The 13,568-nt window shown below is 43.0% G+C and overlaps 1 protein-coding gene across 2 annotated transcripts in view; it reads left to right on the top strand.

Annotated features, from left to right (window-relative positions):
• The window catches only part of SAMD4A (sterile alpha motif domain containing 4A), a 207,290-nt gene that overhangs the window by 121,403 nt on the left and 72,319 nt on the right, over positions 1 to 13,568 (top strand). For both annotated transcript variants that reach the window (XM_012663817.1, XM_012663816.1), the window contains exon 2: positions 2,728 to 3,246. In XM_012663817.1, the coding sequence (XP_012519271.1) occupies positions 2,728 to 3,246 (519 nt within the window). The remainder of the gene's footprint in view (positions 1 to 2,727; positions 3,247 to 13,568) is intronic.

Here is a 13,568-nt window from a genome sequence, read left to right as displayed (position 1 = left end):
TGGCATAGGTTTTTCTTCTTCTTGGCCCCATTTGCTTCTTTCCAGTACATCTTGGGCTTAATGAATAGATTTCATCTTCATACTAAACACATTCATCATTTGAAACATGCCTTCTGTTCGCCAAAAATGTATTGATGAGAAAGTTAGATTGGAGTTTTCTTCGTCTCCCAGAGCTGACTTTAAAAGGGAGGCTATACCTAGTGGAATGCACGAGGGCTGTCTTGTGTCAGGTGGCAGTTAGCTAAATATAGAGTCCGGGAGCTGGGAGGGACCTGCTGAGGTCATCTGTGCCCTCCCGCCAGCCTTCCCCATCTGAGTGTGTCCAATCCTGTACTGGCCAGTTCGGTAGCCACCGTCCACCTATGACATCCAAGCGCTTCAGCAAGAAGCCTCTTCAGCTGTGCCTCGTCCAACTTCAGATGTGCTGTCAGTGATAAAATACACCCTGGATTTGAGGATTTAATACCAAAAATAGAAATAAAATGGCTCATTAATAATTTTGGATTGATTACATGTTAAAATGATAATACTTTGATATATTAGGTTAAATAAAATATATCATTAAACTTAATTTCACCTTGTTCTTTTTACTCTTCTTTAATGTGGCTACTAGAAAGTTTAAAATGCCATGCATGGCTCCTGTTATCACTGTTGGACGGTGCTGCTCAGGACAATTGCACTCTTTTATTCAACCCCTCAGGACAGAGACTCTAGAGCCTTCCTTGGTATCTCTGAGTCTTTTATTATTCTGGCAGTTCAGTTCTTGTCCACATCCTGTCTTAATCTCTCCTGCTTCAATTTGGAGACTTCTATTTCAAATAGTTGATTCTTTGGCATCTCCCTATGAAATCCCCACTTGAAGTGAGTCAAGCATCTTTTCGTATTGTTATAAGCACAATAAATCCATTTTCTTGCACCTTTTGACTTTCCATGTCTTTGATAACTTTTAATAACTCCTGCTGGGTTATCTCTGGTTCTCTATATTATTTTTAAAACTTGGTACCCAAAACCACCCACATTGTTCTCATGTGGGTCTGACTAATGCAGGGAAAGTGGAAGGAATTACTTCTACCCTCAAGTACTTGACTGGTCCTTCTACTACTTTATTTAATCCAGCAGCACAAGGAGGGACAGTTGCTATTTGTACCATGTCTGATGGATGAGGCCGTTGAGGCTCAGAGAAGTTAAGTAATCTACCAAGTTCCACCACAAATTAAGTGGCAGATCTGGGATTTGTGCCGAGGTTCGCCTGATTCCAAAGCTCATGCTCTTTCATTATACACCGTGCCTGCCTGCCTTGCTGGCCTTTTCCTTTGAAAGTATGCTTTCCTGTAGTCTTGAGAGGCCTTGCAGGACAGGCTTATGCATTTGAAACTTATAGTCAACAGCGACCCTTGGGCTTATTCTGTTATGTTTGTGCCTAGCCAGAATTGTGAAGCCTTTCTGCTAAATTCCAGAAACCCCTTCCAACCCTGCAGATACTACGGGAAAGCCAGCAGGACTGCCCAGCCCTAGCTCTTGTAGGCTTATCAGGAGGCCAGCGTTGAGGTCTCCAGGTGTCAGGGGTGACTTTTCTGGAAGGGAGCTTTCTTTCCTGTGGCCCCAGCGTTGGTGGATAACTATCAACCTCAAAACCAGCGATTTCTCAAAGGCTAATAAGGCAAAGTGCACTGTTTGTGTTCTGAGTGGGAGGGGCCAGAAAGGATCTTTGTGAGCATGTTAAGAACAGATCCTGATGTGGATGAACTTGAGGACATCATGCTCGGTGAAGTAAGGCAGTCACCAGAGGAAAAATACTGTATGATTCTACTTCTCTGCGGAACCTAGAGAAGTCAGACTCATAGAGACAGAAAATAAAATCAAATGGTGGTTGCCAGGGGCTGGGGAGCGCAGGAATGCAGAGTTATTGTTTAATGGGGACAGAGTTTCAGTTGGGAGGATGAAAAAGTTCTGCAGATGGATGGTGGTGGTGGTTGCACCTCATTGTGAATATGCTTATTGCTACTGAACTATATGGTTAAAAATGGTTAAAATCATCAATGATATGTCTATTTTAACACAGTAAGAACAAACAGATCTTCATATAAAGAAAAATAGCCTACTTAGCATGTGCAATCAGAGATACCCCTGGAACCATGTCTTGGATCCATTGCTCATTCTAGCTTTGAGCCCACAATTGTTCTTCTGAGTCAGCCTTTTATGAGAAAAGTGCAGGTTTACTGCACCGAGATGACTGGAATCCTTTGTGTCCTAATTTCTCCATGTAGGAAGTTTTACCAATTTCACATAAATGCCTTTGCTAGAATTTAAACCACTTTTCATGTCTGGAGGAGAGAAAGTACCCTCACCCCAAGGACTGTGTTATGTGGACCCTTGCTTTACACTGGTTTTTCTTAGTCTTAGCCCCCTGTCTGTCTGGGAGTAGGGCTAAACTTTTCTAGAAAAGGAAGTTCTATTTGGTTGTACCAAAGTAGATATAGCTTCTTTGGAGACATGAATGAGAATTAGATTGAGCACCCAAATGTCTAAGAATGTTTGATCTGTGTTTCATTGAAATCCCTGGCCCCTGAAAACCTGTCCTTCAACCAACCTGATGCATAGGCTGTTTTGAGAAAATTTAGCCAGGGTACATTAGGACTCTTATACACAAAAATTCTCTTTATGGTATGCTGTTTAGTGTCATTGTGGGTGTATTTGCTTATTTGCCCTGTGTATTTTCCTTTCCAGGAATCATTAACCAATGGCAACAGGAATCCAAGGATAAAGTGATTTCCCTCCTGTTAACTCACCTGCCTTTGCTGAAGCCAGGAAACCTTGACGCAAAAGTAGAGTATATGAAACTGCTGCCCCAAATCCTGGCACACTCTATCGAACACAATCAGCACATTGAGGAGAGCAGACAGCTGCTGTCCTATGCTTTGATACATCCGGCCACCTCGTTGGAAGACCGCAGTGCTTTAGCCATGTGGCTGAATCACTTGGAGGACCGCACATCGACCAGCTTTGGTGGCCAGAACCGAGGCCGCTCGGACTCTGTGGATTATGGGCAGACGCACTACTATCACCAAAGACAGAACTCCGACGACAAGCTCAACGGGTGGCAGAACTCTCGGGATTCTGGGATTTGCATCAATGCCTCCAACTGGCAGGACAAAAGCCTGGGATGTGAGAACGGCCACGTGCCCCTCTACTCCTCCTCGTCTGTCCCCACCACAATCAATTCGATTGGAACCAGCACAAGTACAAGTAAGTGCCCTGGAAATCCTTTAAGGCAGTCTGGTTTGGCGACTTGCTGTGTGTATGTGTTGCATGTCCTGCTGACGACGTCTGCTCCGCGCACCCTGTGGCCCTGGGAGAGAAGGGCTGATTGGAATTGGCTGTGGGAAGGGGTTCTTTGGACTCCACATTTGCTGCTCTTTGGCTCTGGAAAGATGAAAATGCTGGGCAGGTGAAAGTAATTGATGGTCCAAATTTGGGCAACAAGCAGACCAAAAATAAAGAAATAAGAAAGAGGGAAGAAATGGTGAAAGAAGGAAACTTCCTGTTTCCACAGATAGAAGTGCCTTTCACCCACATGCCTTTCACTCTGGGCTTTTGGATTTGCTGAGACACTGATTTACTGTGTGATTCTCTAAACCTGATTCTAACCCATGGTTAACCAGCCAGCCTCACGGGGCTTTGTGCATTTTCCTTTTTCTTTTCTTTTCCTTTCTCTCTCTTTCTTTTTTTTTTTCTTTTTCTTTTTTTTTAATTTCACCCTGGAATGTTCCCTCCCCTTGCATTTCCTGGTTTTCATCCCCAGTTGGCGGGGGCACCTTTGCCCCTGACCCGGGGAGCAGGTTTGCTGACTGAGAATGCTGCTGTGTGCTGTGGCCTGGTGTGAGTGCTGTGGACTTCCTGTCGCTCAGTGCAACCCTTAGGAGAGGCAGGTCAGGAACTGCTTTGTGGGAGGGGAGGGCAGGGGACAGCCCTCTGCTCTTCTGACCACTAAAGCAGAGAACTGTGCCCACAGTTGGGCACTGGGGCCGGGAGTCCTCTCTGTGGCTCCCCACTAGGCTAAGCAAAGTGACAAACACACCGTTGGTGCCTATTGCTTGAGGCCAGTGTGCACGTGTCCACGAATAGGGTGTCAATGCCGAGATAACTTTCTCCAAGGAAAGGTTTCGTGATGAGACCTGATGTGCCTGTCAACATGCAGGAACCCCCAGTTAAAAGATGGGTGAGGATTAAGAGTTGGCAGTGACGCCTTCTTGGCCTCTACCTCAACTTGGATCTTTTGGTCACTGGGTTTCTTCAGATGGCTTTCCCAAATGCATAGGGATGTTGGATAATAACTACGTTAACTAAAACACTTCCTTTGGGGAATAGGCAAGGAAAAGGAAGTACTTAAGATATTGTATTGCTATTGCTACAACATGAGATTTTTTAAAATTCTTTTTTCAATTTTTACTTTTAGATATGGGTAACTTGCACATTTTGGGAATTAGGTGGTTATTGCATCATTAATTTGTTAGGTAAGAGGTTCTGATGGCAGTCAGTCTCTTCCAGCAAGAACAGTTTTCACCAGCCTCTGTGACAGGGAGTGATGGCTGGGACTTTTAAAGCAGACACATGAAGGCGGATGACAGAGTTTCTTGGCCTGAGTTTCCTGGGTCACTGACAGAATCTGGTAATTGTTACAAAACTGTTTAATAGCAGGAGAGACACAAGCTCCAAGCCACTTGCCCTCTAAAAACTTGGTCTTTTAGATTTTAAGGGGTTGAATTTTATGTCATTTGTTTTGAAATTAGTCTTGAGTCATCATATATTTCTATCTACTGATGTACACATTCAGGGTCAGTCTTGACAAGATTAGTACACTTAAGATGGGAGAGATTATAGTCAACAGGCACTTATTTCTGGCTGTGGCCACCCAGCCTGACAGAGAGGAGGAAATTCATAGATAACTGTCATGGCCTTACCAACCTTTGAACCCTGTGTAATACTTGAGCTGAAAAGGACTTGGGGGTTTAGCCAGATGACTAGATGGCATATCTCTGGAAGAAGAAAGGCATTGCAGACCTCTTTCAGAGCATCAGCAAAGAACATAAGAGAGTTCAGATGTCCCCTCCAGAAAATTTCATTCCAACATCTATGCCATATCAACTATAATATCTCCTTAATGAAATGTTAATGTCATTGCTGTATTCCCCTATGGTGGTTCAGTTGCGTTTGTCAAAACTGCAAACCTTTGGGTCATTGGTTCCCTCATGCCGCTGTCAAATTAACACCAAGCATCTTGGGGGCAACCTGACACTAGAAAAGAATAAGGACTTTGGCATCAACCCTCTCCTAGGTCCAAATCCCAGACCTGCAATTTGCTAACTACAACTTGGCTGAGTTATTTAACCTCTCCGATCAAGGTCCCTACTTGTAAAATGAGAACATATGTGATATCTACCTTCAAGGATTGTAGTGAGGGTAAATAAGATAATGTAGACACCAAGCCCTGGCCAGAGCAGCCACAGTTAACACTCAGTAGGTGTCTACTAGATGAATAAGTGAAAGAAACTGGGAAAGATGGTGAGGAGCAGAGTGCTAACACTGATATCCAGAGTCTGTGCCCTCAGTTTTGGTTCTGATGGCACCTGACATGAGCAGCTTTTCCTGAGCCCAGGGCCGTGCAGAGTAGTCTGGGGGCCCTTGACTATGCTGTGACTTTGGCCATCCCATTGCAATGGAAGATAAGGCTGCTCCTGTTGCACTGAAGGGCTATATTTGTCACCTCATTCAAAGTGGGAAAAAATCTGCACAAAACAACATGATTATAACTGAAATCAATTAGTGCTACACATTTTCAAATTATCAGCCACATTAATGGCAGTTAATGAAGGGTAGCTAGAAAGCCACCCCCTTATGGTTTTTATTTTTATTTTTAACCTTGGTTTATTCCACTGATATTTTGTTCCTTTGGTCATTGTACCTTCAACAAAGTGCCTTAGCATCTGTGGCTTCCTCCCTGTGTGGATTCCAAATCATTCAACTGCCCCAGAAACACTTATGGCCACCTACTGTGTGCCTAGCTCTGTGAGTCCCTTGGGAAATACCCAGAAACTTAAGATGCTGTTTCCACTCTCAGGGAGCCTATAATATAATTGGAGAGAGAAGATCTCTCCACCAGTCTCACAATTAAAAATGAAATATTCCTATTCACCAGACTTATCCACAGAAATTTTACATAACAATTCATGCATTATATAAAAATGCAGTAGAATAATAAATACTCTAAGGGCTGCCATGAGCATATAGGATTAGGTGTCAGTTGAATGGGGGACTGTCCTGTAAGTGCTGTGAATGTACAGAAGGGAGAACTGGAGGGTTAAGAAAGCCTTTGCAGAGGAGGTGGGGAGGGAGGGATAGGGGAAGGAGGGTCTGGGGGAGGGGCACTCAGGGAAGGAACATGCATGGGGAACAAAGGGACAGGTTGCAGTGGGTAGGAGCACAGAAAAGAGGAAGGAGAAACTCACCAAGAGAGAGCAGGGAAGGAAGGTGGTAAAAGTAGACCAATGAAAGGGATCTGAGAGCCCCGAATAAGCCATACGGTCCACACCACAGGCACAGGTCATCTGTGGGCAGACCAGATGGGTAGCAAGTGACCAGTGCAGAGTCAGCAAGTTTCAAAAATTCAGTTGTAAAGTAATCAAAATATCACTAGGGTAGGAGCAGGTACAGAGCAGAAGGGATAGATACTAATGTTCCTAGGTGGGATTATTAGGATTAGGATTCAGTATCAAAGTGAGCATACATTATTGATTCACTTAGAAAATGTTTATTGAGTGCCTACTGTATGCCTAGGCTGCTTGAGGCACTTGGGACATGTCAGCGGATGAGACAAAGTTGGCTTCCCTCTTTGCACTGGCAGTCTAGTATTTATGCATGATAATGTGTAAGTACATTATACAGTTTGCTAGGGGCTTATAAGTGACATGGAAATAAGAAAAAGAGTAGGGTAGGGAGGACCAGGCCTAGGTGGTGAGGTGATTCTAGTATGAAGTAGGGTGGTCAGAGTAGACCTCATTGAGAAGGCGATGTGTGAGCAAAGACTTGGAGGAGGTACAGGGGTTGGCCAAGTGGGTATCTGGGTGAATGAGTATTCCAGGGAGAGAAAAGGCTAGAGCAAAGACCTCAAGATAGAAGAGTGCCTGGCTTGTTTGGGGAAAGGCAAGAAGGCTGATGGCTGAAGGAGAGTGAATGAGGCAGACAGTGGTAGGAAGTGTTAGAGAATGGAGAAGGACGAATCCTATGGGGAATCGTAGGCCATTGCAAGGACCTTGACTTTTGCTCTCAGTAAACCAGGAAGCTATTGGAGGATGTTAAGCAGATAAGTGACATGATCTGACTCACATTTTAAAGGCATCTCTTTGGCTGCCATATTAAGAATAGATTGTATGAGGCCAGGACAGAAACAGGAAGACCAGTTAAGAGGCTATTGCAATAATCCAGGGAAGAGCGAATTATGGCTCAAACCAGGATGGCTCCTGTAGAAGGGTGGGAAGCAGTCAGGGTCTAGGTACATCTTGAAACTAGAGCCAACAGGATTTCCTGACAAAATAAATGAGGAGTGTAGGGAAGGAGAAGATTTAAGAATGACTCTAGTGTTTTTTGCCTGAGCGACTGGGAGGGAGGATGGCGTTGTTGTCAGTTAAGATGAGGAAAGTCTTTATCAGGTAGAGTAGGTTTTGGAGTAAGCTCAAGAGTTCAGTGTCATATCTGATGAGTTTGGCGTGTCTGTTAGACAATCAGAAATGTTGAATGGGCAGTTGCGTATGAGTATGCAGTTCGGGAGAGAGGACTGATCTGACATAGACATTTGGGGGTTACCAGCAGGTGGGTGGTATTTAAAGCTGTGAGACTAATGAGATTGCCAAGGCACAGATATAAAGACGATGACCAGGGACCTTGAGCCTAGGCACTTCAACCTGAAGCCTAGAGAAGAGAAGGGGAAGCAGTAAAAGAAACTAAAGAGAAATCATTGAGGTTGGAGCAAACTCAAGTGTGTGTCTCTTGCAAGGCAAATGAAGAAAATGTTTCAAGGAGAAGAGAGTGATCAACTAATTAAAATGTTACTGATAGGTCCAATAAGATGAGGACCAAGAATTGACCATAGGATTTATCAAGGAGGGTGAGTAGAGATAAAAAGAGAACTCTTAGCACATGATTGGCATTTAAGGGATGAAGGAAGTCAAGTCAATGATTCCAAAGAGATTAGAGGTAAAACAGGGAGATGAACTAGCCACAAGCTTGATTTTGGATGTATATTGACTTTGAGAAGGGGTTGGAATATTAAGATGGAGGAAAAAATGATGTTTAGAAGGCATTGAAAATAGATGGAGCCACATAGAGTGTTTGAAGGAAAACATAGGATGAGGCTGAGTAGGGGGCAAAAACTAAATCCTAATCTAATGAGAATCCACTTATTTTCATCCAGAGGCAAGAGTTTATTTCACTGATTGCAGAGGTTAAGTCAAGTTACATATCAAGGACCTTTGAGCTGGGCCTTTCCTACCATGAGATAAGAGAAGAATAGGTTGGGATAGGGTGAATAGTCTATTACACAACCTTTGGATAGCATCAGGGTGCTTCCGAAGAGAGAGAAGAAAGTATTTTTCAGTACCTCATTCTCCTTGTAAGGCTACTCAGGGATCTGATGATTGAGCAAGAACGTGCAGGTTCTTCTTCATGAGCCTATGGAACCAGAAAGGACCAAGATGTTGGCTGTCACAGACCTTACACTGGGCTTGGTCTACTTTGTCTCAGCCGTCACAAGCAATTCCAATATAGGGTGCACAGAACCTGGCTTAGCATCTCCAGGTTTGCTTCCTGTCTGAAGTCAGCTATAGAAAAAATAAACCATTTAGGAAAAGAATAAGTATTTCCTGGCTTTCTGAAAGGCCTACAGAATCCCCTTGTGTAGAGGTCAGTGCCATCTGGCTTGCCCCAGACTGCCTTTCTGACCCTTTTCTACTCTTCACTGGTGGACTTGGACCTGCAAGGAAACTTTGTGCTGCAGTTACAAATGAAATGAACTTGTTTTTATTCAAATCATTGCAATACTTGATTTTTCTTAGCATTCTTTACATTTGGATTTGCCAGCATGCTGACCTTTGTTAGCCTAGGATGAGGCAAGAACTCAGAAACTTTGGATGCCAAAATATTCCATTTGATCTGCTCACTTATTCTAAGTTGTACCATAAATCTGTAGAACCTTGGTATTTATTAATCTCAATTGAATTTTTTTTCTGATAAAAATAATGCATTTTAAAAATGGTGATACCATAGACCATAAAAAGTAAATTAACAATGATAGCACACACCTACACATTACTACACATTAGCACACATTACTACATACTGGGTACTGTTTAAAACTCTTTACATAAATATTAACTCATTTAACCCTCATAACGCCATGATGTGGGTAGTACTGTTATCCTCATTTGATAGATGAAGAAACTGATGAAGAAACTGAGGCCCAAAAAGTTTAAGTAACTTGACCAACATCACAGACCAACTAGGTGGTTGAGCTGGGATTTGAACCCAGGCAGTCAGGCCCTAGAATCTTGCTTGTAACTTGAGGTTACATGCCTCTCCCCCCTAATCCTGTCTGCAGAGGTTGACTTCAGTGAGTTGCTAGTAGATGGTTGCTTTTCTCTGACCCTAAATTTGCCTCCATATAGACCATGCAGACCTCCACGTCCTCTGCAGCTTTGGCGGTCTCCATGCCTGAATTGCTGCTGCTTTGTGACTCTCTGAGGCAGAGGAGCTGCTTTTGTGCTCTCTCTGCGCTGAACCACACACCTCGATGGCAGCTTTCAGTGTTCTGTGTCATGGTCTTTGGCCAACATGTTCATCTACCCTTCCCAATTATGAACTTTTTGAAAACAGGGATTGTGTCTTCTTTGCCTCTATTTCCCGGCACCTAGAACAGTGTGTGGCTCAAAAAAGTCACAGAAATTTTGGAAATGGCAAATTCCTGGCATGCATTCAGCTTCCACTGTCCCATGGCAGAGCGTTTCTGTTAGATGATGGCTATCTCTCGCCACGCCCAGATGTGGCCTCTGAATCCTCCTCAATACGCCCCTCTAGGCAGCCACTGTAATTCAATAAGAGGTGGCATGTGAGTTGAAGGCTGTCTGCCCGCCCTGCCATAAATGTTTGCCGAACAGTAGGGACTTAATAAATTCCTCGGCTCGCTAGGCAGATGTTCATGAAAACAATGAATTTCCAAAATAAACAAGAAAATGTCCCTAGGAATTCACTAAATATTTGGTGATAATATTGATTATCTAGCCTTCTGTCATAATCATCATGGTGACATTCATTGTTACTCTTGCTCCTTTTGTAACTTAATTGACCAAATTGGTTTCAATTCTAACAGACTTTTACAAACACACTGTGATCTTGATTATGGAGATAGTTATATTAATTTATACATGTGATGAAATGCCATAGAGTTATACACAAATCTATACCAAAAAAAATTAGTGCATGTAAAAACTGCTGAGATCTGAGTAAGGCCTGTAGTATAGTTGGTTGTGATTGTGTTAATGTAAATTTCCTGGTTTCGATAATACACTACAGTTATGTAAGATGTCACCTTGGGGGAAGCTAGGTGCTATGTAGTATTTTTGCAATTTCTTGTAAATCTATAATTATTTCAAAATTAAAAGTTAAAAAACCAAAAATTACTTGGGCTGTCCAAGTAATGTCTGGATTTGTTGGGAAGGGGTTGGTCCTTGTTCTTGGCCTTCCTGGGTGGTAGAGGGGTCCTTCCATTCATAGAAAGGATGGCTGCTAGGCCCCATAGAGCCAACATCTGAACCAAAACTGCTTCAGCAGGCACGGGAGAGGTGGGAGTGACTCTCAGGACAAGTGGCTCCTTTGGGAGCCCCTGATCGGCAACTGGAAAAAATCCTCCATTTCCCTCGGCCTTTCAGAGATAGTTGCTTTGTTCGTGAAGTCCGTCCTTGTCCCTCTGCCCTCCCTTCACCTTTTCTTGCAAGGCCACCAGCTCCTTCAAGTGCATTTCAATCAGCCTTAAGAACCGTCAGGACACAGATACTCAAGAGGAGAAAGACTGGGCAGCTCTGGGCAGGCCTGGCGAGAACAGAGGCCTTGGCAAGTGGCCTCTTGGAAGCTGACAAGGAAGAGCAGGGCCTGGAGACCCCGATTCTGCCTCGCAGGCTGCCGCTCATCTCCCCTAAGCCTTTGGAGCCACTGGTGTAGTTGGGAGTTCCTTTTAAATTTTCCTGGAATTATTTTGTCTTTTACCAACAGACTTTCTTTCTCGGTGGAAAATTTCTTCCTCCCAAAAAAATCTAGCCGACCTGGCACATAACTGAAAAATTCCATTATTTCCTTAACCCCTCACTTGCTCTTCAAAGAGGTAACTAATGAAAGAGTTGGTTTGCCTCCTTCGAGAAGCATTTATAACAGCTGGCATGACATATTTTTAGCGTTAGCTTCCTTCCCCTTTGGGGGAAATTTTTTTAGTATGGCACTGGCCTTCCTAATACAGACTGTGTGTTAAGAAGTATGGCTAAGTGATAGAGAGCCTGATGTTGCCACTGGCTAATCCTTCTCCCCTTTTCAGGAGTCTGAGGTTTTATAGGACTGTGTTTTTCCTCACCATGCCTAGTGTCTGCTTTCTAGAGCTTGGGAAAGAACAATCAGAACCACACAGTAGTGGGCAAGAAGGCTGCTGGTTGACTGTGCGTGGGAGATCTCACTCCTGGGAAAAAGGCAAAGACCTCCATGGGCTACATGAGGCCAAGGCTCATGAGGCTGTGCCATCTGCCCCCCACCCAGGAGGAACTTTTTTGGACTTTAGTGACAGTGCAGGTTATTAAACGCTAGATGAGTAACAGAGGAAGACAGTTGTGTTCTCATTCTCCACCATACCTTAAAAATAGGTTGGATTCTGGCTGGAATCAGTGGCTTAAGTTGGACTAGCCTGGAAGGGAGGAAGTGGAGGGGGGAGATGAACAGGGTGGCTTCTGTAAGACCCTTTTTGAGCCCTGTAGTCTCATGATTTCTATTATTTCGCAAGATTTAGAGTCATAGCCTAAAACGGCTGCTCCACAAACAAGTGGACAAGAAAACTTTTTAGTTTGCACGTACTTATTTTTTTCTTTTCTTTTAAGATTTCCAGGTAAACTCAGGCTGTGCTAAAGGAAGATGTATCATGACTGTAGCTTATATATATTTTTGATATCTTTAATGTCAAGCAATTTAAACCCCTGAATTTCATGGTCTCAGGTACCAAGGTGAGGGTATGTCTTAGTGGCAGCAACTCCTGTCAACTTTGGGTATACATTCTAACTCTGGAACACTAAGTATCATTCCTGCCATCCCCCTGCCCCACCCTGGCCCTCAACATTCTATTAGGTAAGAGATAGTATCAGGAAATCTCAGTTATAAGAGAAAGGTATGAAGATGGGGAAGTGAGATGGGCAGTGGGTTCCAAAATCTGGAAAAAGCTATGAAGGGTTTTTATGGGTTGGAGAAAGGCTAAAACTTCCAGCATGCTCTGGGGTAGTTGTTCCTTGCTAAAAGTTTGGACCATTTCCATAAACAAATTCTGTAGCTAGAACCAGACAGTGGAGCCAATGAGAACACGGGGTTTGCCTTAGAGATTTGTTTCACAGCCAGCCTTACTGAGATGCATCCTTTCAGAAAAGCCCAGCAAAACCCATATGGAACTAAAAGATTTATAACAGATTATTTTATGCTTTAGTCTTCTGCTTTGGACAGTAAGACATTGCTATACAAAGGAAATTAATTATAAGACTATGAGTGGCGTTTCATTTTAGATGAATTCAAGTTGGGGTGGACACAGTGAGGCAGGCTTGATCAAGATCGAGAACGTAGCTTTGGAGTCAGATGACTTTTAACCCCAGCTCCACTAATAACTAGGTGTGTGGTTATGGGCAAATTACTTGACCTCTAAGCCTCTTCTTCCTCATCTATAAAATGGGAATAAATTTCAGTAGAAAATCTCTTAACTGATTGATCAGGATGGGTAGTTGATAAGGTTCATCGTAATAGCTGTTAAAAGCAGGGGATCATAAGGAATAAGACCTTAGACATATGATTTTAACTTACAAATATGCACATCCATTTGTAGTTTTTTGTATAGTGTGATGGCCCTTTCTTTGAGGATAGGGTCCCTGACAGGTTGTTGTCTTTCCTGCATAAATTGCACCCTAATGCATTATCATCTCTGATTTCTTTAAAATGGAGCAGGAATTTGAAGGCATTTGCAAAAACAATTGGAGCCCAGAATCTTTCTAGATTCTGTTTTTTCTTTTTATAATTTAGCTTATAATTTCCTCGCTCATGCTGAATTCAACAGTAGCTTTTTAAGCAAAAATACATAATATTTCAAAGCACTTAGTTTTCATGCAATTAACTTTTTAATAACTCATGTCATTGTTTCTATAATACTTCTAAAAATTATATATTTACAGTAAGTACAATGGCATAAATGGATTTGGGAACAAATTCACCTGACCCTTGGTACACCTACA

Source organism: Propithecus coquereli, unplaced genomic scaffold (assembly GCF_000956105.1).
Source record: "Propithecus coquereli isolate 6110/MARCELLA unplaced genomic scaffold, Pcoq_1.0 Scaffold83, whole genome shotgun sequence".
Taxonomy (NCBI): domain Eukaryota; kingdom Metazoa; phylum Chordata; class Mammalia; order Primates; family Indriidae; genus Propithecus; species Propithecus coquereli.
This window is presented reverse-complemented; position numbering and strand designations above follow the sequence as displayed.